Source organism: Lissotriton vulgaris, chromosome 7, assembly GCF_964263255.1.
Source record: "Lissotriton vulgaris chromosome 7, aLisVul1.2, whole genome shotgun sequence".
NCBI lineage: Eukaryota > Metazoa > Chordata > Amphibia > Caudata > Salamandridae > Lissotriton > Lissotriton vulgaris.
In genome coordinates this window covers 1,052,231,230-1,052,256,546 of record NC_141695.1, presented here as the reverse complement: position 1 = coordinate 1,052,256,546, position 25,317 = coordinate 1,052,231,230, and the positions used below count along the sequence as shown (strand labels likewise).

The 25,317-nt window shown below is 45.2% G+C and overlaps 1 protein-coding gene across 1 annotated transcript in view; it reads right to left on the bottom strand.

The window, feature by feature from the left end:
* Positions 1–25,317, bottom strand: part of TXNDC15 (thioredoxin domain containing 15) — a 126,400-nt gene that overhangs the window by 83,593 nt on the left and 17,490 nt on the right. The window contains exon 2 of the mRNA XM_086931501.1: positions 6,298–6,794. Within this exon, the coding sequence (XP_086787627.1) occupies positions 6,298–6,794 (497 nt within the window). The remainder of the gene's footprint in view (positions 1–6,297; positions 6,795–25,317) is intronic.

Below are 25,317 nucleotides of genomic sequence, written 5' to 3'. Positions count from 1 at the left end.
AGAGGCATTAACAATCCCCTTAAGAGCAAACCGGTGTTGCAGTACCTGGTTAGGCACAGGGCAAAAATAGCTTTCTTGCAGGAGACGCACCTGTCTCTGGGCTCCACCACGACCGATGCCTCGGCTTGGGGTCTGCATAGATATTTCTCCAACTACAGTTTGTATTCCTGTGGGGTATGTATGCTGATCTCCCGCCTTATCCCCTTTTCCTTTTTAAAACAGTAATATAGACTCCCCAGGGCACTTGGTGGCAACTTGAATACTGGCTCCACCCTTTTCCTACACCCCTGGCTTAGCAAGGTGAACTGCCCTCCTCGCACTTTATCGGACCATGCCCCAGTGCATTGTTTTAAATGCTCGGCTTCCAGGCAGCAGGGTAAAAACATGGCATTTTCCTTGTCATGCCTTGCTTGACTCGGTCTTCTGCAAAGAACTTCAGATTGCTGTCACCGACTATTTTGAATTCAATGAAGGTTCAGTGGCCAAAGGCCACCCTCTGGGAGGCCTTCAAGGCTTACATCCGTGGGATAGTTATAGCCAAGCAGACCAGTATAGTATGCGATATACGCTGTTCCCTGGAGCAAGTGGAGGCCACTCTTCAGCGTATAGATACTGCTCCACCCACAGAGGGGGTCTGACTATATACCAGAGCTCACACTTGAGAAGGGGGCCGGACCTCAGATAATGGTAGGGTACTGGCAGAATTGCAACGCTTTTATACTAAACTATACACCTCTAAGAATGCGGAGGATGGCAATGCCCGGGTGGACTACCTCTCTGAGGTGGTTATGGTATGGCTGTACACCCCACAGCAACCATTTAGAGTGAACCAATATCGGTTTAGGAAATCATCTCCGCAATAGACTCTATGGACAGATCCAAAAACCCCGGATTTCACAAAACGTACAAACATCTTCTTGCTCCTCGCCTTTTAGAGCTTTACGCTGAATCACTTGAGAAGGGTATACTACCCCCCTATGCTTCATGAAGCGATCATAATTCTGCTATTAAAATCCGGGAAGGACCCCTTGCAATGCCAATCCTATAGACCGTTGCCGTTATTGAATTTTGCCAATAAGATTCTCGCTAAGGTTTTAGCCACTAGACTGGCCTTCCTGCTTGAAACCATCATCTCCCCTCTTCAGTCAGCCTTTATTCTACACCGATCCACGTCCATACATTTGCATACGTTGTTCTCCGTTTTGAACAGATCATCGCTAGAGGTCCCAGCAGCAGTGGATTTACTCGATGCAAAGAAAGCCATTGATTCTCTGGAGGGATCCTTTCTTTTTGCAACATTGACAAAGCAGGTCTGCCGCACAGGTTCTCGTCCCTGATCAAGCTCTTATGCGCTTACCCTACGCCTCGTTTCATTGTCAACGGTTCTTTGATGTCCGCGTTTACACCTGCCACGTGCACTAGACAGGGGTGACCATTCTCCCCACTCCTATTCAATATTGCCAAGGACCTGTTGGAACGACATCTCCAGGAGAAACATCTTTGGCGAGGGCTACAGTTCACCACAGGCTCGCTGCTCTTATTTCTTTACATGGACAACATATTCCGTTTTCTTAGACACCCCTCTGCCAATTTGCATCCTTTATACAGGAGATGTAGAGGTTTGGTCATTTTTTAGGCCTCCTAATCAACTTGAGCATATCAGAGCTCTTTCTGCCGACAGCGGCCACAACAGTTTCAAAGCAATCACCCATTGTAGTGGTGAGATGATACCATCAAATATCTTGATATTCATATCCATCGCAACAAGTAAAAGGTCCTTCGACTGACTTATGGTCCAGCTGGTAGTAAATTAACACAAATCGAGAAATGGAAAAAATTGCTGCTTTTGTTGGCTAGCTGCCTGGCAATCATTAAATGGTTGTTCTTCCTTGATTTCTTTATTTCTCAATATTCCCATCCCCCTCACTAATGCTTTCTTTGTCATGTTACGAGGTCTTTTGTTGCAATTAATATGGGTGGGTCACAAACCGTGGATTGATTGGTGAGCGCTAGTCCTTCCTTATGCAAAGGGCAGCTTGGTTGTGCCACATTTTTTACCTATATTACCTGGTCGCCAAGTGTCAATATGTGCATTATTGGTACCACAGAGACACTCGCCTTCCTTATGACTGTGTAGACTGGGATTTGGTGGGAGATACACCACTAAATGCCATCCTTCCCACGGGCTATCATTGGACCCCACAGACACACGGACACAGAGCCACTTTCCACTACCTGATGGGCATGGAGCTATTTAATGTGCCTCCTCTACCTTGCCGCTTGCAGACCCGCTGGCTCCCCCCAATGACAGAAACCATTGTCAAGCATACTCTGAATCACTATGCATTACACACTAGTGTAGATCTGCTCCCGCGAGGCCATGCTATCGTTTGGGCAGCACACACACGCTTTGCCATTGCATCGCCACTCGACAGATTAATTTTGCATTGTATCCAGAGTGCCCTGCGTGCCCCGATACCTTCATATCCCACTGCCCATTAAGACTACACCCCCTCACTCTTCTTATAGAGGATGATATTGGTGAGCACTTGGTCTCTGGATTGTATCACGCATGTCTAGACATGTTCCCTACAGCGGGCGACAGACTGTGCAAGGCGTGAAGAGAAGATCTGCAGCACCCATTGCCAGACGACATTTGGTATTACTGCTGCATCCAAACCAAATTAGTCTCCCCCAATCATGAACATAACAAGCTGCATTTTAAATTCCTCCTGTGCGCCTAAATGACACACAGTCTTATGGCCAAGATAGACATGTCCCTAATGTAGTGCAGAGGACACAGACATTTTAAATCTAGTGTGGACGTGCCCACAAATCAATAGTTACTGGTTCGACATCTTTGCACAACTCTCTCAGATGCTGGAGGTGTTGTTGACTCCAAAGCCCCTGCTGGCGGTACTGGGATATGTACATGGCATCCCAAAGGGGTCCCAGAGCTTTGCCGTAATTGCAGTTTTGCTGGCAAAGTGGAGAACTGTGCTGTGCTGGGGTAGCAGCCATTGCCCCATTGTCGCACAGTGGCTTAAAAGCTTCATATTTTGTGACAACTAGTGAGCCTTAAGCCCCGATGCAACCACTCACATCTCGCCCACGTAATATCTGGCAACCCCTTCACACGGTTTGGATGAGACGTTAATATAAATACTTCGGTGTAACGGCTTTAGGGGGAAATCACATGAATCTTGGTTGGAAGTCTATCACTTACTTGCACCATCAGTGGCTACCTCGTGTATTGCAATTGTATCATTTTGTTGTCTCTGATATACTTATATTGTTTTTTAGAAACATCTTGGTGCTCTCCTGAAGGAGACTTTTCGCCGAAACGCACGCAGAGATTGTCACATTCACATTGACATTGTTGAACATCTTTGTTAAAAAAATTTAGTTATGTACATTTTTGTGTTTTTTTAACAAAAAGAATATACGTTTTATAAATTGTGTTGTAGCTGGATAAGGTTGTAATTTTTACACTGTCTTTTTAAGTAATTATCTGTGAATTATTTATGTTTCTTTCTCCTTTTTTGTTTTACAAAAAATAATACATTGTGTTTTCCACATTTTAATTGTATCGTTTGTTAAATTGTGTTTTCTACATTTTAAATGTATGGTTTGTTAAATATTTTGAGGTAGCTACTTTTCTTTCTGTGAATGTAACCTGATTTTAGGCAGGTGCTCTGTGGCCTAGGAAAAATATTCGTATTAATACAACCCCTTCACACTTACCTGCAACGCACAGGTGCGTCCTCACAGGATTGACTCCCTAGGGCCAATGCCCCCATGTCATGGACGCATTGCAAACCCCGTTACGATTTATATGCACCCTGAACCATGCTATTTTCCTCCCTTCTAGATCCATCGAGATCGCAGCAGACTGACTCAACGAACAACACACTCCAAGTATGGAACATAGTGCGCAGAAAGTTAGGATGGCATAATAAGATCACGCAAGTAACACCCCTCTGGGTCACGGATAAACTAGGTAGGCTGGGTAGGAGCAAAGGCTTCAAACACTGGGACAACCTAGGGATCTCTAGGGTAGGAAGCCTCTGGGTGCAGGCAAAGATGGTCCCCTTTGAACAGCTTCAGAAACAATACGAGATGGCACCAACAGAACAGTTTAGTTATCGCCAGATTAAACACGCACTAGAGGCAGCGATTCACCCTGGCACTACTCCGCCAGAGGCCTCTCCGTTACAGGATAGACTACTAACGGATCATATGACAACAAGGGCAATCTCCAGGACATACCGTAAGGTTATTAACAACATGCCTGACTCCATGCAAAGGCTCCGAGACAAAGGGGGGGGGGGGGGGGGGGGGGGGGGGGGGGAGATGGGAGAACTAGAGGACACTGATTGTCAGGAAGCGCTCGCATCACCCAGAGAGGAAGCGATCACATCCAGGCTGCAACGAGTACAGCTTAAAATACTCCACAGGATATATTATACTAGAACCACGCTCTATAAAATAGGAAGAGCCCCTACCCAGCTTTGCCTACGAGAATGTGGAGAGGTTGGTAACTTCTTCCATACACTCTGGGAGTGTCCCACAATACGGTCGTATTGGAAGTCTGTCATGACCACCATTACAAGAGTTAGCAGGAAACCAGTTCCTCCTGAACCCAAACGCTGCATTCTAAATATTTGGGAAGCAACAGATCTTAGCTCGATAGCACAGCTAATCTAAGGAGTGACCCAGCGTGTAGCCTCGGTCGAGAAAAGGTAACACCATTTGCCATTAGTCCTGCACAAAAAGCCAGGTTTTGAGATTTTTTTTTAACATTGCAACATTATTCACAGTGTGCAAGACCAGGGGGTAGTTGATGCCATGCTACTGATCCTACGTAGGTGAGAGACCTTCCTCCTGCTCTAGTTCATCAAATTCTGTGAGACACTGCTAATAATTTATTAGAAGAACTCAGATTTCTGGAAGGAGCGTAGAACCTGAACCTGGTTCTAGGGTAAAGTTTCCCAGTCTGGTAGAGAGCACCATGCACTAAAACAAGGGCCTTTATTATTATCTGTTTCCTAATAGGAAGCCAGTGATGAGCACGGAGATAAATTGAAATCCGTTTTCTAACTGGCAAGTTCAGCAGAAGGTGAGCTGCCGCAATTTGGACAACTTGAAGCCTGTCCATTAGGTGTTATGGTAGCCCAAAGTAGAGGGAATTTCCGTAGTCCAACCTGGAGGTTATTAGAGCCGGAATAACAGTTTTTTTGCCAAGGACATGTGTTAAAACTTTAAGGAGCGCAATATACCGAAGCAGGTGCCTACCACTGCCCTGATTTGAGGCTTAAAGGACAGGGCATCGTCACATTTGACCACTGAATTTTTAACTGTGCCACCTTGCTAGCCTGGAGGGGCACACCTTCAAGCCAGAAACTCTTCCAAAATTCTGGAAGAATATTGCCCAAAAAAATAGAATTTCAGTTTTTTCCACCCTAGACTATTTATTATCTTTCCGCTTATGCATTTACGTATTACTCTGTTCGATTTCCTTTATTTTTGTAAGCTCACATTTTGAATTACATTCAAATTGACAGGATGTGATTTTTATATGAAATGGGAGGTGATGTTGAGACATGGGACATTTACGATATTCTTTTATAAGTTTTTATGCTGTGTGCTTTTTAAGATATAAGTATATCGAAATAAAGCCTTCTTTGACTTGACTTGACTTGATATTCTTAACATATCTTAGATGGAGGAGTAAATGATAGCTATTCTTTCAAATTTCTAAAGCCTCTCAATAGCAAGTAGTTGTGGACCTTCCACCATGGAGACAAATACACACTAGTGGTGAACATTCACAAATTCTCATGTTTATGGGTAGCTATAAACTTATTGCACTTAGCTTATGACTCTGAAAATGGCTACCGATATACAAGCTAGCAAACAGAGTGGAACACACCCAAAACTGGAAGTGGTATAGCGATAATGGTTTCTCCATTTCCTTACGAATAAAATAAATAAGTTGTTAAACAGTGCAAATACGGTGATGCATTACGTTAATGAAAGCAAGTTAATATGTATACAAGTCTCCTGCTGCACAGTTGCATCGGTCACTAATTTTCAGGACTACTGTGGTCGAATTATTGATCAAAATCAAAGAAAGGAGGAAGTTTGCTCTGCTGCCCTGCCTTTCCTGTGCACTCCTTCCTAACTGTATCAATTTATTTCCTCAATGCATCACAAAATTTTAAATATTATTCATTTAGTACACTTAGAAATGCTCCTAGCGTGCATGGAAAAATAAACAAACCTAAAGGAACTTACTTGTGAAACATTTAGTATCCGCAATGTGAAGGCGTCTATGCCTGTAATGTTTCTCTCTTCACAGTTGACTTTTGGGCTTTTGGCGCTTTCCGTGGTGTTTGATTCTTCAGTTTTTGAAGAGCTCGCCTGCGAGGATTCAGGTAGTGGATCAGCAATCAAGGGGTTTTCTTCTCCTTGATCACCTGCAGCAAGCTTATCGGAAGTACTGATGCTCTCGGGGGCTCTGCATTCATCCCCCTCAATTATGGCTTCACAGGTGCCCTCCTCTGACTCATTCTCATACACATCTCTGGAACCTCCAGGAATCATAGAGAGCGGCAAGTGATACTGACTGTCAAACTCTGTGCCAAGCATTGCATCCGCCATTTCAGCAGTCTTGTACTGGATGGTCTTGGAAGGCTGACTGTCGTCATCCCTGTAACCAGATTCTTTGTCCAGGTTGTGAGAGACCTCTTTTTCAATATGTTTTTCAGGTAGTGAATCATAACTTTCATGTCCTACAAAAGTAAAAAGAGAACAGCATTTGAGATTGAATTTTTTCTAGCTATTGCTACAGATTATAAAACAAAACAATAGCCACTGAAGAATGTTTTTTTATTTTTGCAAAAGGAAGTACATAGAAGAGTCTTTAGAATCTTTAGAGCCAGGCCTTAGAGATTCTGAAGAACCATTTCAGGGCCAATATGTTTTGGATTGCCACTACTAAAAGGTTTGATAGCCCACAAGATCCGATTTTATGGATTGACATTTCCAGATAGCATCTAAATGTCATAAATACATTTTCAGGGTGTTATTTCACGCTTAATAAAAAACAAACTCTGCACCAGGTCAAGATGTAAATGTAAATGTCATGGTACTTATAGAGCGCACTGTCACCAGACGGTCACCTTGCGGTGTCGCCTATTCGGCTTCCTGGCACTGATACTCATACCGCTGTGGAACCCCTCCTGGCTTTCCCTGTGAAGTGTCCACTCCTGGGCACCCAGGTGAAGCCAGGCATCCTTAGCGCTGTTGGGGCCAGTGTGGAGGCTAAGCAAGCTATTGCCCAGAGTTGCAGCGTGGGACCCGTGATTAGAATAGGCACCGAGGCGAGAGTTAACAGGTCAGAGGAAATTGAGCCAGAGACCCCGCCGAGGCGGGAATCGAACCCTGGTATCTGGCCAGAACTCTGCATCAGGGTCTGCCGCTCTAACCATTGAGCCACACTCCTCCACAAGATGGAACAGGAAATGCATGGAGAGGACTTTTCAATAAAGTTTAACAATCATATTGTTTATTTCAGAAAGGTCTTCCTTTAAACATACATACAGGTCACTAATACATTCATGACGGACAGTAAAATATTTCCTATGCAAAATATGAACAAAACTTTTACTGAAAAGAGCCTTAACAGTTGCACCTTTAAACAAGTAAAAATTGCCCGTTTAAATTTAAAATAATATACTTGCAATTAACTTGGTTCAGCTTCACACCAGGGGATTTCACATGAAATTGCGGGCATAACTCTTCCATTACTGACCAGGTGAGAACTATAAATCTCGCCGTACAAAATTGCACTATACTGATCTCAGTATTTTAGTGCAACAGTAAAGAATGAAATAAATAATGGTTATAACCACATAAAGCTTTGTACCAGAGGAAAATTAACCATAAGTGTTGTAGATCATCTTGGATACAGGAGCAGATAGGTGCATTATTAGAGACAAATTTTGTAAAAACATTTTTTTTTTAAACAAGATTGCAAAAGCAATAGTAAAAACAATTCCCCAGACTTATTAGCCAAGGTGAGAGGCATGGGAGTCAGATCTAGGACTATTAGAGGATGATGGCTGGGCCGAAGCTGTGCAGAGTCCAAGAGAGGTGGCAATCAGGGCTAGATTCCGACTAATACAGCTGCGGATCTTCCACAGATCCTGTTACACTAGTACGCTGTTGCACCTAAGGGGTCGGATCCGAACAGAGGAATGCCAAAGAGGGTGCACCCAGAAGGGGACGTTCTTTCACATTTTATGGGATTGCCCAGTCATACAGAGATACTGGACTAAAATTGCAAATATTCTCACCGAAGTGTTCGAACAACAGGTCCCGACAGATGCTAGGTGGCATATATTATGTGTGACGAGAGAACGGACATGGCCTAAATACTTAAAAACTATGGCTGCAAGTAGCGGCAATGGTCATGAAAAGGAATATAGCCAGAACATGGGGGGCAGCCCAACCACCTCTGGTCTCTTAGTGGAAAAAAAAAAAGATATGGAATGGTGCAGTGCGGCAGAACGAACGATTTTTTTTTTTTTGTGTACTTGTAGAGCGCAGACCTGTCACCCAGAGGGCATCCTGGCTCTTTGAACTTCTGGACGATTACACTTCTTACTGCTCAGACAGTTTTCGGGAAAAGATGCATTTTCAACGCTTTCCTAAACGGCAGGTAGTCCTTGTGGCTTCTCAGAGAGATAGGCAGGGAGTTCCAAAGTTTGGCCGCTGCAACACTAAATGAGCGGCCACCCATCCTAGCTCTGCGAAACCTCGGGACCACCAGCAGTTGTGCCGAAGAGGAACGAAGGGGCCGCGAAGCAGAGTACCAGGAAAACATATTCCGCAATGGTACTGGGCCCAGTTGGTGTACTGCCTTGAACACCAGGCACGCGGCTTTATACAGCACTCGCAGATGTACCGGAAGCCAATGTAAGTCTCTTAGCGCGAGAGTGGAGGAGCTGGACCTGGGACGAGAAAGAGCCAACTTGGCGGCCATGTTCTGCACGCGTTGTAACTTCCCCAGCAGATTTTTTGGGGCCTCCAGAAGTAGCCCATTGCAATAGTCTAAGCGACTTAGAATGGTACTGCGGACTACTTCTGGCCTGGCCTGGGCGGGGAGAAGGGGCAGAACTTTACGCAACATGCGTAACAGCATCATGCACGTCGAGATGGTTTTATTAACGTGCAGGTCAAGCTGTAAATTTGGGCCGAAGATCACCCCCAAGTTGCGAGCTGACCCCGCCGCCGCTACTGGCTCGGGAAAGGTGGCAGGCCAAAAGTTCTCTGGAAGAACCCGCGGAATCCGGTCTGTGGAACAATGTAGCACCTCCGTCTTAGAGCTGTTAAATTGGAGGGAGTTGGCCCGTAACCAGTCCGCTGTGGCTGCCATACAGCGATGAAATGTCTCCAGCGGGACCGCGTTATTTCCCTCCAGAGAAAAGACCAGCTGGGTGTCGTCGGCATAATTGAAAGCCGAGACACCAAAAGATTTTATGAGCTGGACTAAGGGGCGAAGATACAGGTTAAAAAGTATCAGGCTGATGGCCGAGCCCTGTGGGACCCCCTGTCCAACTTTCCTTGGCTCAGAGCTGAATGGAGGAAGCGAGACCAGCTGTTGCCGGCTACCCAAATAAGATATCAGCCAATCTCTAGGGCTCTCTGTGACCCCACACTCCTCTAGTCTCCTGATGAGGGTCTGATGGCAAACCGTATCGAACGCGGCCGACATGTCGAGCAGCACTAGAAAGGCTGCCCGACCACTGTCGACACGCGACCAAAGATTTTCCAGTACGGTTACCAGGGCAGACTCCGTCCCGTGCCCGGGGCGGAAGCCAAACTGTGCCTCATCAAACCAACCAATGTTCTCCAGGAAGCCTGAGAGCGCGCGGGTCACCCATTTTTCCATGATCTTAATTGGAAATGGGAGCAGAGAGATTGGCCTATAGTTAGAAAGGCAAACCGGGTCCAGCGTGGGCTTCTTGAGCAGAGGCGACACTACTGCTAACTTCCAGCACTCAGGGACCGATGCCAACTCCAAAGACTGAAGGCAGATGGAATGCAGAGGCTGAAAGAGTTCTGCATGGAAGGCCTTCCAGAGTTTGGGAGGTAGTGGGTCGAGCGGAGAGCCCGAAGCTACCGTATGTGCCAAGCTGCAAAAATCCTCAAAGGAGGGACGAGGAAACAGTCTTAGTTGGGGTCGACTGGAGGATGTCTCCGGAGCTCCCCCACAAGAAACTGGGTCACTCGGCTGGGGTCGACTGGGTGGTCCATCCGGGGCTCCCAGACTGGGGCCGAGCGTACCCGTCTGGGGTCGACTGGGCGGACCAACCGGAGCTCCCAAGCCAAGAGTACCCTGAGTGAGAGCTGCGGCAATCGGCTGGGGTCGACTGGGTGACCCGTTCGGAGCTCCCGAGCCAGGGAAAAGCCCTCCTGGCCGGGGTCGACTGATCGGGCTAACCGGAGCTCCCAAGCCGAGAGCAGCGGGCAGAGGGTTTTTTAAGCCCTCTAAGATCTTAACAGTCTTCTCCTCAAAAGCACCCGCCAGGGATTCGCACAGGGCTTGCGACGCCACAACCGTATTGGCTACACACACTGGGTGGGACAAGTCCCTGACAATTTTGAACAGGGCTTGAGATTTATTAGGCGCCTTATTCAAGGTGGATTCCAGAAAGGCCGCCTTTGCCAACTTAATCTGCGCCTTGTAGCCCTGCAATGCGAGCCTGAACGATGCCTTATGAAAGCAGAGGCTGCCCGAAGAAATGGGGTAAAATATGGCAAAGGTGGGAAAATTACAGGGGGTTTGGGGGGCAGTTGGACACCTACGCACATGGTGGACTGGGATTTAGGATATCTGCCAATCGAGTTATAATAAGAAATGCACATCAGACTGAAGAGGTTAATGAGAACATGTAATTCATTCTCAATGTATGATCATGACAATGTAACGCTGACTTTGGTTTAATAAAAGAGTCTTTAAACTTTTTTTTAAAAGACTGCAAAAGCAAAATGTTTAATCTGTTTTGGGCTAAAGCGGCGTTCCAGGAAGTGGACATTTTAATGCAACAAACTTTTAGTTGGGACATACTGGATTTAAAGATTACGTTAACCTCTGCACCATCTCTATATCTGCAGTAGCTTTCTTGTATTTAAGGTTTGTTTACTTAGGGAGGTCAGATCTAAAGAAACATGGCTTAGTCCAAACAGCCCTCCCTACTAGTAGAGTTTTATCTCACCCTCATATGGGGCAAAAAATTTTATATGGCAAAATACTTTAATAGATACTGTAGAGCACTTTAGACCAGGCCAAGCACATCGCATCATCAATAGACGAACCTCAGGGGCTCTTCATCTTCCATTGGGCAATCAACAATGGTTCTTTATTGTGATTGTATCCAAATCATTAATGAATATCTTGAAGAAAAAAAGATCCAACCGCTAGGCAGCGTTCCCTAATCTTATTAGGTGCACTGAACTACCTAGTGAAATCACCTTGGGATCTATAATGCGGTGCAGATGTTTCTCATTAAAACAGGCTTGTTGCATTCAATCTGCCGAACACAGAAGAATGAATGAGTCGACCTTGCTGAGATTGGAAAATACAACTTACAGATCACAACAATGAGCTTATCTATCTTGCCAGCATACTTCTTTAACAGTAATAAAAGACCTTGCACCACAGTACCGATCTGCTCTAAACCTCAGACCCTCACAAATACTGCATAGTAAAAGAGTTCAACTCATCAAGTGGTTCTGCGGCCAGATGACCAGGGCTTCCCCAAAAATCTTACCTACTCCCTCTAGACGCTAGATAGGTCAATAATTAGGAGGAAGCATCCCATTTTCGTTTTCAAGAGAGGAAATAAAATTACAGTCAATAGTTGAACTTTTCCTGTCATGAAGACTATATTGAACACATTAGCAATGAACAATAATACCAAATTCAGCCATTAGTTAAAGTTATTGGAGTGAAAGAGTATTAGGAAATAACTTTCTATGGTTACAAGTTTACCTTTAAAGACAAGGGTTAGCTGTTCGACACACATAAAACGCCCTGTCATCTCAAGGCATTTTAGATTATGATTTCAAGAAAAGCGTAGGCAACCTGTTTAGTATTTTTGACAGAACGATATTTGGCCAAACAAACACAATGGTCTATGCGATAAGATATTTATTTCTTTTTATTCATAGAGTTTTATATAGCGCAAACAAGATCCCGAAGGATATCAGAGCTCTTTACAGAGGAAGGACATAAATCCAATATTGACAACAGTAAGAATACACAAAAGGAATTCTTGCCCAAATCCCAGACAAATAAACACCTTACTCCCAGAACAAAAGAATCAAGGAGAATAGTACAATAAACGAGTAAGTACCGTACTAAGAAAGAAGGTAAACGAGGCAGAGAAAGGAGCATTGATCAAATATCGACATTAAGTAGGAATATACAACAGGAATACTTGCCTGTTTCCCAGAACAAGTGATTCACAGAGAGAAATAAGACAAGCATTTGCAATGCAATAGGTCTCGCATTTGAGTTTCAGCTATTGGCATTGTAAATGACAATGCCTGCTAATTATCAAAACAGATAAATAAAAGGCATTGTCATTACAATGCCAATAGCTCAAACTCTTGTAAATGACAGACCTATTTCACTTCCAAGAAGCTGCCACCATTGTCTCGGGTTACTTGGAAAGTAAAAGCATGCATGGTGCGCTGAATGTTGCAGGAAAGCAAGTCGTGTCTGCAGTAAGAGAAACGGATTAAAGAAAATAGTGCTTACAGATTAAATAAGACATACTGTGTAACAACAGAAGTAAAAGGACCAGTCCTCATTGGAGGTTACAAAATAAAGACTGTCCTAGGGAGTGACTAAGTCTATTAACGATTCGGAATCCACCATTTATAAAAGATAATGACACAAGCCAATGAAAAATATGGGCGGAGAGTGGGAAGAGCTTCATGTACATACTCTAATACAGCATGCCTCACAGAGCAGCGACTGTGCCACCCAGGTTCGACCTAATTAATGCAGATAACAAGTAATAAAGACAGTTTTGTGCTTAGCTAGTCTTACCAGGAACCCTATTAAATTGAAAAATACTTTTCCTTCAGAAACCAGTATAGAAAGAAAATCTCTTTTGGCTTGGTGGGACTGCTTTCCACTTTGGTCAGTAGCTTTTTGTGTGCCTTTACTTCATGGCTGGTTTTACAAGTTAGCAGTAATTTGGGGTCAAACCAACTGTACGGTCCAGTCTTGCACCCATGGCAGGGGGAAGATGCATCATACAAAGCTTGATATAATAAAATATTGTATCTGGCATCTGTGCATCCATTATCTGAGCTCTACAAGTACAGAGCAAAGTATTTAAAAAAAAAAAAAAAAATGAGGCTAGATGTGTTGTCTTACTGACTAAGCACTTTAAGTGAATATGAGTTTGCATCCCTGCTTTATATGTTACTATGACATTCTTCTCAAAATATGTAGCCCTGGATGGGCATCAAGTTGCTTGAAAAGTGTGCCTGTGTTTATGCCAAATTGGATCCGAATACGTCCACCATCATCTTATACAGCTGCAACAATTTTTCCCGATGGTAATTTATATTTGACAAAATAAATCGCATTTTCGGAGTCTACTCCAACAACTGCTCTCAAGAAATATGAACACAAATGTAAAGGCTCCATTGAAAGTAAATTACATTTTTAGGTCTCGCCTGTCGATGCGCATCGAGCAAGCGAGACTATGGGGGCTTATCCACTCTTTATCCAACTTGCAAGGAATCGTGGCGATTCCTTGCAGTGCCCGTGACTTTTAAGCTCAATGCGCATGCGCATTGAGCTTAAAAGCGCGTGCACATGCCCCCAGCTGCCTGCCTTGCCTACTCTCCCGCCCCCTCACTTCTTCCTCCTCTCCTCCCCTCGCCGTCTGTTCCCGCACTCCTCCCACACCCCCGCTCCGCCCCCTCCCCTGCCTGCCATGTCGCGTCGATGTAGATCGCTCTGACATCTTCAATGGTCATTATGGCTTCGGGGCAGTTTATTATTGTAAGCGTTTTTTTTATTGTCTGAGGTTTTCTCTTTCATGTGCGTCGCGCTGGTTCTGCTTTAATTTTTGTATGTATTTACCCTGCTCCTCCACCCCACCGCTCTCTCTCCCCCCTCCATTTCAATCAATCACGGGCTCCAGCAACACAGCGGAGCCACGTGGACAGGAACAGAGGGCTGTGCAGGTGGTCTCTCATGCTCTCGCTATAAGGCTGAAGAGTTGCTGGCAGAGACCGGTGTCCCTGCCTCGCAATTTGCTGAAAATCACAGCTCGCAGCGTTTGTTTAAAAGCTGTGTTTTGACTATCCTACAAGGCTGTGAGCCTTAGAGGACAATCCTCTCATCACGAACTCTGATTTGTAAACAATACACAGCAGTTGACCCTGTTCCCTGTAGACTTGCCCATCTTCCCACAGCGGCGCACTCAGAGCGCCATGTTCAATGCAAACAGTGCGCTCTTAAGCGGAGCCATTTACAGGCCAGTCCGTACTTCGAGAACTTGGGAACTGCACTCAAAGCTCCTCGTTCTTTACACGGAGACACGGAAGGCGCTGCACTCCCTAAGCTGGAATATTTATATTTAGCCCATGTTTCCAGAGCTCGGCCATCGCACTGAGCAAGTCGGCAAACATTGTTCTGATTTCATACATGAGCCCCAAGTCAGTTCAGGGCAGCGTTTCCGTGAGGCTACCCACGGCGCTTGGTTTTAATCTGATGTTTTAAAATGTTTAAAAATTGCACGTTGAGAGCACGGAACACACCGCCATCTGTCTAGCATTGGTCTGGTTTCATGCACGAGCTCCGAGCCCGTTCAGGACTGCGTATGGGTGGTTGATTGCAGCGAGTGTGGTAATGGTCAAACGCAAGAAAATGGTCATTATGGCTTCGGGGCAGTTTATTATTGTAAGCGTTTTTTTTATTGTCTGAGGTTTTCTCTTTCATGTGCGTCGCGCTGGTTCTGCTTTAATTTTTGTATGTATTTACCCTGCTCCTCCACCCCACCGCTCTCTCTCCCCCCTCCATTTCAATCAATCACGGGCTCCAGCAACACAGCGGAGCCACGTGGACAGGAACAGAGGGCTGTGCAGGTAGTCTCTCATGCCCTCGCTATAAGGCTGAAGAGTTGCTGGCAGAGACCGGTGTCCCTGCCTCGCAATTTGCTGAAAATCACAGCTCGCAGCGATCTCTGTTCGATCTTTAGTCTGCTTTGCTTTCACTTTCTTTTAAGACAGTAAAGTTACCATTTCCAGGAAAGGAAGGACACCCACGCGCAGTACATGTGAACTCCACCACTCCCATTCCATCTGCTCCATCCATATTTTTTAGGTCTCAACCCCTCACTCACCCTCACTCTCACTCATCCTCACTCACCCTCAACCCCTCACCCTCACTCACCCTCAACCCCTCACCCTCAACCCCTCACCCACCCTCAACCCCTCACCCTCACTCACCCTCAACCCCTCACCCACCCTCAACCCCTCACCCTCACCCACCCTCAACCCCTCACCCTCACTCACCCTCACCCTCACCCTCACCCTCACTCATCCTCACTCATCCTCACTCACCCTCAACCTCTCACCCTCACTCACCCTCACCCACCCTCAACCCCTCACCCTCAACCCCTCACCCTCAACCCCTCACCCTCACCCTCACTCACCCTCACTCTCACTCACCCTCACTCTCACTCACCCTCACTCACCCTCACCCTCACTCTCACTCACCCTCACTCACCCTCACCCTCACTCTCACTCACCCTCACTCTCACTCACCCTCACTCTCACTCACCCTCACTCTCACTCACCCTCACTCTCACTCACTCTCACTCACCCTCACTCAGCGCAACCACAGCATCTTCACTAAATATATTTAATAAACTTTAAGCTATTGGCAATATAAAATAAAATCCATTTTATTTACGTATTAATTATTAATTGTTTTTTAAAGCCATTGATTTTTTTTATATCAATACATATAAGTCACATATAAGTCCCGTTAATACAAAACATGTTGCTTTACAAATGCTAGAGGTGTCACATTTACAAAAATTATAACTATTGGCTTTGTAAAGAAGAAAGCTATTAATTTAGCTATTTAGAAAAAACAACACATAAATAAAAAATAAATAACACCTATAGCTCAAACTTTACTACTGCGAGACCTATTGCATTTCCAATGCTTGTTTAGACTGGTCATCCACTTTTGTCAAAAAGAGGATCATGTCATTATCGCGGCTTTTCCTATGCAAAGTGCCACACAATCATAAATACAGAGACACACCCGTATTATAGGTTTTATAAACATCACACGTGCAAGGATAGTTTCTTCCTTATTTCATGTGGAACAGATCCGGTGAAAGGTTGGTATAAAGTAGGTCAAGCCCTAAACAACTTCAGCAATCCTGTGAACCTTGTTAAAAGAATGCTTCACTACCGTTCAAGCAAAATATGGAAATCATTCTAAAAATCAATACAAGAGACAAAACATGTAAACTACCTTTAACAAAGAAATTAAATCAATTGCTCTTCTACACTCTAGTTTACTTTGCAACGTGTTCAAGATATGAAGACGTTCCTCTATGACAAATGCTGGAATGTTTCCGAGTCCCAGCATGGTAAAATCAAGTTCGAATGCAGGAGATATACAACGATACAGAAGGCAAGTGTGTTCAGGACTAGCTTTCAAGACAGATGATTACCTGTCACATATTAGGCTTCAATGAGGCATACTGGCCGGGGGTAGGATTATAGATAGGTCCCCATGTTTTGTTCTATACAGTATGCTCAAACTTGCGACCTCTGGCCTATTTTTGAGAGCACAATGTACTGTAAAAGGCCAGTACCGCATTCTCTTGAAACACACATACTCTCAAATATGTTGTTAGTGATACTGTTATAGAAATTACTTCTCTGCAGCATCAAATACTTTAATTCGCCTGCTCAGCAGTCAACATATTTGGTAGGGAAAAAATAGTTTCAGAAAAAAATAAATTGCCTTTTGAAGGAATGCAATTTGGGCTCATTTGGAAAGTACTAATGGTGGCTAAACCAATGAACCTAAAACTGGAAGATTTTTCAACAGATTTAGCGATCTGATATTTAACATTACAGTACTACCGACTGTCTTAGTGCACAGAGCCAATTTAGCTGCAATAATGAAAGCTTCTGAGTAAAAAGTAGAGAAATGTACAGCCCTTGTTCGATAAGGTGCACAGGCAGTGAGCCACCTTTAACCACCCCCAAGAATACATAACAAAATAAATCAAGACTGGTTACAATAACAAGTCCCGAGGACAACACAATCATGAAAGTAATGCTTCATAGAACAACCCCGAGATGGTAATAGTTGCCTGGATGCGGATAAAATTAAACAAAATATTCTATGTCAATGGCCCAAGTACAAACAACAAGGATTTCCAATGCAATTCAAAGCATTAGGGGGTGGAGGCTCTGGATCAGCCTAACGTCCGGCTGTAAAGCTACCTGCGGGGACTGAGAGTGAGAGCAGACACAGGCAGCGTGAGGGGAGGTGAGCAGTGCGACCGAGCCTCCTGGTGTTTGCTGGCAAAGCTGCCCGCTCCCTCACCCCGAGCCTCCACTGCCGCCTGCGAACGGTCTGCTGTTTGAGTCATCACCGCAGGGCCTCGCTGTATCTACCAAATAAAGCCATGGCTTTCCGCTGTGTTGGTGCCTCACCCTCACCTTGCCTGTGGTGGGTCTCTGTTGTTCCTTTTGCTGCCTCTAGAACAACGGTAGTTTCTCGTCCTAATTTAAACCTTTAATCTGCAGGATACATAATGGCTCTGCAAAAGCAATTGCTGGACTTTTTGGTTTACCTTTGACCACTGACACTGACCAAACAATGGCAGTGTTAGCCTCTTAATCCTGGACAAAGCACAGTTTCCTTCGCTCTAAAAAGGAATCGCAGTATTTTTAAAACAGTTCAATTTGGTGTGCATCAGAAAAAGAATCTACCTTTACGTCAGGGCTTTAAGTGGAATGAACAAGGGAGCAGGACATTTGATCATGCCGTGCGCCAGAGGCGTGCATGAGTCTTAAACAAGCGTGTGGTGGGAGAGTGTGAGCGCGGAGAGGAGACGCCATGCGCATGCATACCGCCTGTCTGTGCACGCACATGGTTTGTCTCCCTTCGCAAACAAAAGCTACGACAGTAGAATTGCCAAGGCGATGCAGCGCATGCGCTGCGTTTGCTAGGCAAGACCTAAAAGATGCATTTGCAATGCAATAGGTCTCGCATTAGGAAAGTTTCAGCTATTGGTATTGTAAATTTTTTTTTTTTATTTATGTGTTGGTTTTGAAAATAGCGAAATTAATAGCTTTGTCATTTACAATGCCAATACTTTTAACTTTCGCAAATGTGACACCTATAGCATTTGTAATGCAATATGTGTTGTATTTACGTGACAGATGTATTGATATTACAAATTATAATTGCTTTTAATTTTTTTTATAATTAATACTTAAATAAAAGTTATTGTAATTTATAATGGCAATAGCTTAAACTTTTGTAAATAACTTTTGTGAAGATTATCAGCCCGATTCATCAAGCGAAATTGGGCTCGCAAAGGGCCAGATTCTGAGAATCTGGCCCTTTGCGAGTGCAATTTTTGCATTTGGGATTCATCATCCCAAATGCAAAAATCGCTAGTAGCGAAATTGCATATTTGCGAGGAATTGGATTTAAGGAATCTCTAATAGAGATTCGTTAAATGCAATTCATCAGCCAATTCGAAATTGCGAATTCACAATATTTGGTCGCTATTTACCACGAAGTCTGACTTCGTGGTAAATTGCGAAAAAATAGAAAAAAGCACTTTAGTGCATTTTTCTCTGTTGCATGTTACACACACACACGTCCTTTGGACATGTGTGTGCGCAACACCTGTCTAAATTTGCATTTCTGGGGTGCTACAGGGTGTCCTTTGGACACCCCTGGCACCCTTGAAATCGCTATCTTGTTAAAGGCCCATAGTTCAAGTTCAAAAATTTGTATAGCGCACTACTCACCCTGAGGGTCTCAAGGCGCTAGAGGGAGGGTGGGAGCATTACTTATCAAATAGCCAGGTTTTAAGCTGCTTTCTGAAGGAGAGGTGGTTCTGTGTAAGGCGGAGGTGGGTGGGGAGAGAATTCCAGGTTTTGGCCGCTAAATAAGGATCTTCCTCCCATGGTGGATCTATTGATGCGCGGAATTGCGGCGAGGGCTTGATTGGATGACCGTAGTTGGCGGGTGGGTGTGTAGAAGGACAGTCTTGTGTTGAGGCATTCGGGTCCTAGGTCGTAGAGGGCCTTGTGTGCGTGGGTGAGGAGACGGAACGTTATTCTCTGGTTGACGGGGAGCCAGTGGAGGTCTTTCAGGTGACTGGAGATGTGAGCTTGAAGGGGGATGTTCAGTATGAGTCTGGCTGAGGCGTTTTGGATGCGTTGGAGTTTTTTCTGTAGTTTGGCTGTGGTTCAGGCGTATAGGGTATTTCCATAATCCAGACAGCTAGTGACCAGTGCGTGGGTGACTGTCTTTCTTGTTTCGGTGGGGATCCAACTGAAGATTTTTTTGAGCAAGCGTAGGATGTTGAAAAATGAGGATGAGACGGCATTGACTTGTCTGGTCATCGATAGGGAGAAGTCTAGTATGAAGCTCAAGTTACGTGCGTGATCTGTAGGTATGGGTGCTGTACCCAGGGCCGGTGGCCACCATGAGTGGTCCCAGGAAGAGGGGGATGATCCTAAAATGAGGATTTCTGTTTTGGAATATAGGAATGAATGGGGAGTTATTCCTTATTTGCGATTAGCAATTTGCTAATCGCAAATAAGGAATGTGTAGGAATCGCAATTTATTTTGCGATCCCTACACGAATCCCGTTTAGCGAGTCTGTAATTGCGATTCCTTATGAATCGCTATTAAAGACTCGCAAAACCGGTCTTTGATGAATCTACCTGTATGTTCAGTGTATTTTATTGTGACGAAATCCAAGAACAGAAGTGAAATATTAACCTCTTTTTGTGACATTTGTAATAAAGCTTGAAACATTGAGAGAACATATTTGAACCAGTTGTTGCTGAATGGTTGCACAGATTAGTGAACAGCTATGACAACGCGGGGATTACCCTGCACTGCCATTACAACGCAGGAATTACAACGAAAGTCGGTACAACGACTTTCGCTGGAGGTCGCTCTTGAAAAGGGAATAGTTTAATTTTCTATCCAACTCCTTCCCTATTGTCAACGTGGGCTGGAGTTGGAATAGAAAATTAAACTATTCCACTATCCAGCGCCCTCCAGCGAAAGTCGACGTAACGACTTTCGTTGTAATTCCACCGTTGTAATGGCACGCGTGGTAATACCACGCGTTGTCATGACATACAACTCCCACAGATTGATGCTGTGGTGGCGCTGAGTAATGTTGTGGTTGCAACAAGTGATGCTGTGGCGTTCAGTGATGCTGAGGTAGCGCATAGTGATGTTGTGGTGCCCCTGTGTGAGGCTGTGGTGGTGCTGTGGTGATGCAATAGATAGATGGAGTATAATTTTGTGGCGTGTAACTATGTGGCACTGAGTGGTATTTGGAGTGTATGTTGCATTGAGTGCAGTGTAATTATGTGGCTTGCAATTATGTGGCACGGAGTGGTATTTGGAGTGTATGTTGCATTGAGTGCAGTGTAATTATGTGGCATGTAATTATGTGGCACTGAGTGGTATTTGGAGTGTGTGTTGCGTTGAGCGCAGTGTAAATATGTAGCATATAATTATGTGGAACTGAGTGGTATTGACTGGAGTGTATGTTGTATTCAGTAGAGTGTAATTATGTGGTGTGTAATTATGTGGCACTGAGTGGTATTATTTGGAGTGTGTGTTGCATTGAGTGCAGTGTAATTATGTGGCGTGTAATTATGGGGCACTGAGTGGTATTTGGAGTGTATTTTGCATTGAGTGCAGTGTAATTATGTGGGGGGTAATTATGTGGCAGGTAATTATGTGGCACTGAGTGGTATTTGGAGTGTATGTTGTCTTCAGTAGAGTGTAATTATGTGGCATGTAATTATGTGGCACTGAGTGGTATTTGGAGTGTATGTTGCATTGAGTGCAGTGTAAATATGTGGCGTGTAACTATGTGGTACTAAGTGGTATTTGGAGTGTATGTTGCATTGAGTGCAGTGTAATTATGTGGGGAGTAATTATGTGGCACTGAGTTGTATTTGGAGTGTATGTTGCATTTAGTGCAGTGTAACTGTGTCGCGTGTAATTATGTGGCACTGAGTGGTATTTGGAGTGTATGTAGCATTGAGTGCAGTGTAATTATGTGGAGTGTAATTATGTGGCAATGAGTGGTATTTGGAGTGTATGTTGCATTTAGTGCAGTGTAACTGTTGCGTGTAATTATGTGGCACTGAGTGGTACTGTGTGGAGTGTGTGTTGCATTCAGTAGAGTAATTATGTGGTGTGTAATTATGTGGCACTGAGTGGTATTTGGAGTGTATGTTGCGTTGAGTGCAGTGTAATTATGTAGCATATAATTATGTGGCACTGAGTGGTATTGTGTGGAGTGTATGTTGTATTCAGTAGAGTGTAATTGTGTGTGAGGGTGCAGAGAGTGTGAGGGTGCAGAGAGTGGGAGGGTGCAGAGAGTGGGAGGGTGCAGAGAGTGGGAGGGTGCAGAGAGTGGGAGGGTGCAGAGAGTGGGAGGGTGCAGAGAGTGGGAGGGTGCAGAGAGTGTGAAGAGGGAGCTGTTTTGAGGGCACTGTAGAGGAAGAGCAATAGTAGGTGTTTCTAGTAGAGCTAGTACAGAGGTAGAGGAGAACAGGACTTTGTACTAAGAGTACCTTGTTTAGGGAGGGTATCAATGAGGACGAGTTTCCAGCAAGGCCGGACCGTTGTTTTACTGGAGGCTGGCATGGTGTTGGCTGTTTATGAGGCTAGTGGGGGCCGATTTTATTACTGGGGGCCGGGCTGGCCACATTTCCTGGTTGTTTTTTTCCCTCGGTGCAGTGTTGTGAGGCATATTAGTATCCCTAGGATAGACCACCCTAGCCATTCACTAACACTGTATGGCCATGTGTGCCTATAATCCGTTGTTCATGCCTCGAAGACAATGTACAGCTGAATTGATTAAAACGCACTGGTGTAGCACTAGCAATGTGTTTACACAGACACACTTGGACGCATTATCAAACACACACCTACAGAGACACATACAGACACACAAGCACACATACAGACACATAACGCACACATACAGACACATAACACAAACATACAGATACACAACGCACAAATACAGACATGGTACACATTCAGACACACAGAGACATACAGCACACAGACACACGTGTGCAAGTGAGTCAGGACCCGAGAGCCGTGCACGCCCGGCAGTGCCCGTGTGTGCGTTTGACTGGCGCTGGCTCAACTGCATAGCGCTACAAAACAGCGTGAACTGGCGGAAATTACAGAAAACCGCTTCTAAAAATACACGCACCTGAGTCAATTATACGAAGGGCAGCATGCCGGGAATAGAGACACGAGTCCGGCTGATGGCAGGGACAGTCGGGGGCGGCTTGTAGGGACACGCGCCCGCAGCGGGAGCATAGAGGTGTCTGGTAGTGCGGCAGCACTCCGCCTTTCATCATTCCGAGGCCAGTTACAGGACTTCCTATGATGCCTTGCAAATAACAGCTGGCCAATGTAAGCGCTTAACAGACCTACAACGGGCCGGGAAGCGCGGTATAGGGCATTAAATAGAGACACAAGTCTGGCTGATGGTAGGGACAGTGGAGGGCGGCTTGTAGGCTTGTCTCGGTCTCTCCCTGTAGGTGTGCGAGTGCGAGACCGCGGGCTCTTTTAAGCAAAACACATGTGCATCAGAGTGGCCATGGTGGAGTGGAGGGAGGAGGTCGAACAGAGCAGCAAATGCTGTGGGAGGAGGAGAGGGGAAGTGTTGCCGCCTGATAGTGCACAAATCCGCCTGAACATCGCAAACAATCACAACTCCTGTCGTGACCTGCCCCCGATGCATATGTCAGCGCAAGCAGGTAGCAGATGGCTTCGGAAGTGGGCAAGAGGAAGACGACGGGGTAGATGGCGACAGATGTAGCTAAAGGAAAATAAAATAAAACAAGCGTAACACTTCAGTCTGTTTCAGGCCCTCAAAGCTACATGAATGGTTTCGTAGGCCAGCATTACTTGTTTAAAAGTACATTTAATTAACAAACAACTGCACTTGTGCTGACACAGGCTCAGGGAACGCCGTGCTTTATATGACACAGTCTGAAGGGATGCCCTCCTTAAGATGACACAAGCTGAGGGGACGCCGTGCTTCAGATGACACAGTCGGAAGGGATGCCCTCCTTAAGATGACACAGTATGAAGGGACTCTGTGCTTAGCAGGACGCAGTCTGAAGGGACGCCGCCCTTAAGATGACACAGACCGAGGGGAGGCTGAGTTTATGCGGACACGGGCTGAGGGGACACCGTGCTTCAGATGACACAGGGTGGGGCAATGGGCAGGGGAAAGAGCTTGAGCACCATGGGATGAATAGAGGGGAACCTGACACAGGCTCAGTTGGTGCTGACTTGAACACAAGCAAGGGGTGGCATAGGACACACGCTGGAAGGGAGAAGTAAAGGGGTTGAAAGAGATGAGGGGGGGGGGGGGGGGGGGAGAGAAACTAATGGGGGTCAATGAGGTATGTGCAGGTTTAAGGGGCCAGGGGATGAGAACTATGTGAAATGGATAGAAAGGGGCATAGGCTTGGCTGCGCAGGCGGGATGGAAAGAGGATCTGGACAAGCGGGGGAAGAGGAGGCAAGCTGGATTCGAAATATTGTAAAGAAGGGTTACAGGGTATGAGGTGCTGAACAAGACAAAGGGTGGCAACTTTCCATGATCATTTCCCGGGACACTTTGGGAGTGTGTAGATACTTTACCTTTGTAGAGACACTTTCCATGTGTAGAGGCATCAGAAGATGTTTTCTGGGGAGCAGTCTGGATTATGAGTCACAGAGCTCATTTATGGGGTTTAATTCCACCAGTCCGTTATACAAAACATTCCCTTTTAAGAGATATAACTTGGCCGTCTGTTGAGCTTATCAAGGGTGATTACTGTGCCACACTACATTTGAGTTCCAAGCCCTTTACCGCTAATGTAATTAAAGCAGGGGGTGGGGGAGCGGATCCCTTTGAAGCATGGCCTCGCGGCCGTCAAAGAAGTAAACAGCAGGGATGTAATTAGTGGGGAGGAGAAGTCGCGCTGGGGTGAATGCCCGATGCCAAATCCGGATCGTAAAAGTCAGCTTTGTGGATGGGCGGCTATAGGTCTCTCTGCGAGACCTAAAAACAAGAATATAAACGGCTGTAAAGGGGGACGTAGAATGCGGTAAAGAGGAGCAGCATCACATGAGGGTACAATGGTTGTAGGAACATAGATTTCGAGCAAGTGATCCAAGCACAAATTAAAGTAAAAATGTGTTCATTAGGAATCTTTTGGTTTCCAGTTTAAAAGCAGTCGTTGAAGAGAATCTGCATACTTCCGGTGGGAGAGAGTTCCAAATCCTTGGGGCCGCACCGGAGAAGGCTCTGAGACCAGTTCTCTTTGGACGGGTGGTTTCAGGAGGAGAGTGATAGCCCTTCTTGATGCTCTTCCAATGAAGAAATTTTGAAATGCAGGGCTTTGTGCGCTAGAATGGCAATCTTTAAATGAATTCGAGCTTCATAAAGCAAAAATTTAAGAGATTTTAGGATTGGGAATATGTGCTCACTTCGTTTGGTACCAGTGACCAGTCTGGCTGCTGTGTTCAGTGAGGACCTTAAGGGGGCCACGGTGTGTTTGGGAAGGCCACAGATCGTCGCACTGCCATAGTCCAGTACTTCAATGCAAGGGCCTATATATATGTTATTATCTTCCTGTTTACATTAGGTGTAAATAAGAACATGCAACTACTGCTAGGGAAAGCCTGCTAGTAAGAATCGAATCATAGTTGCGCTAAATAAAGGGCCACAATTTTATTGGGAGGGAGACATCTAGCAACCCTGTGAAGGACGGGATATATACCTCAAGAACGCAAGGTTTAAAAGTTGATAAGGCGTTGTCACTTACCTATAGAAACTGATACAACTAGGCTAAAGCCATCTTAAGGTAATATGTAAAACAGGTTCATGACAGAGATCAGGTAGTTTCAATAATTTGTGAGAGACGTATACAAACATAATCCCACCTT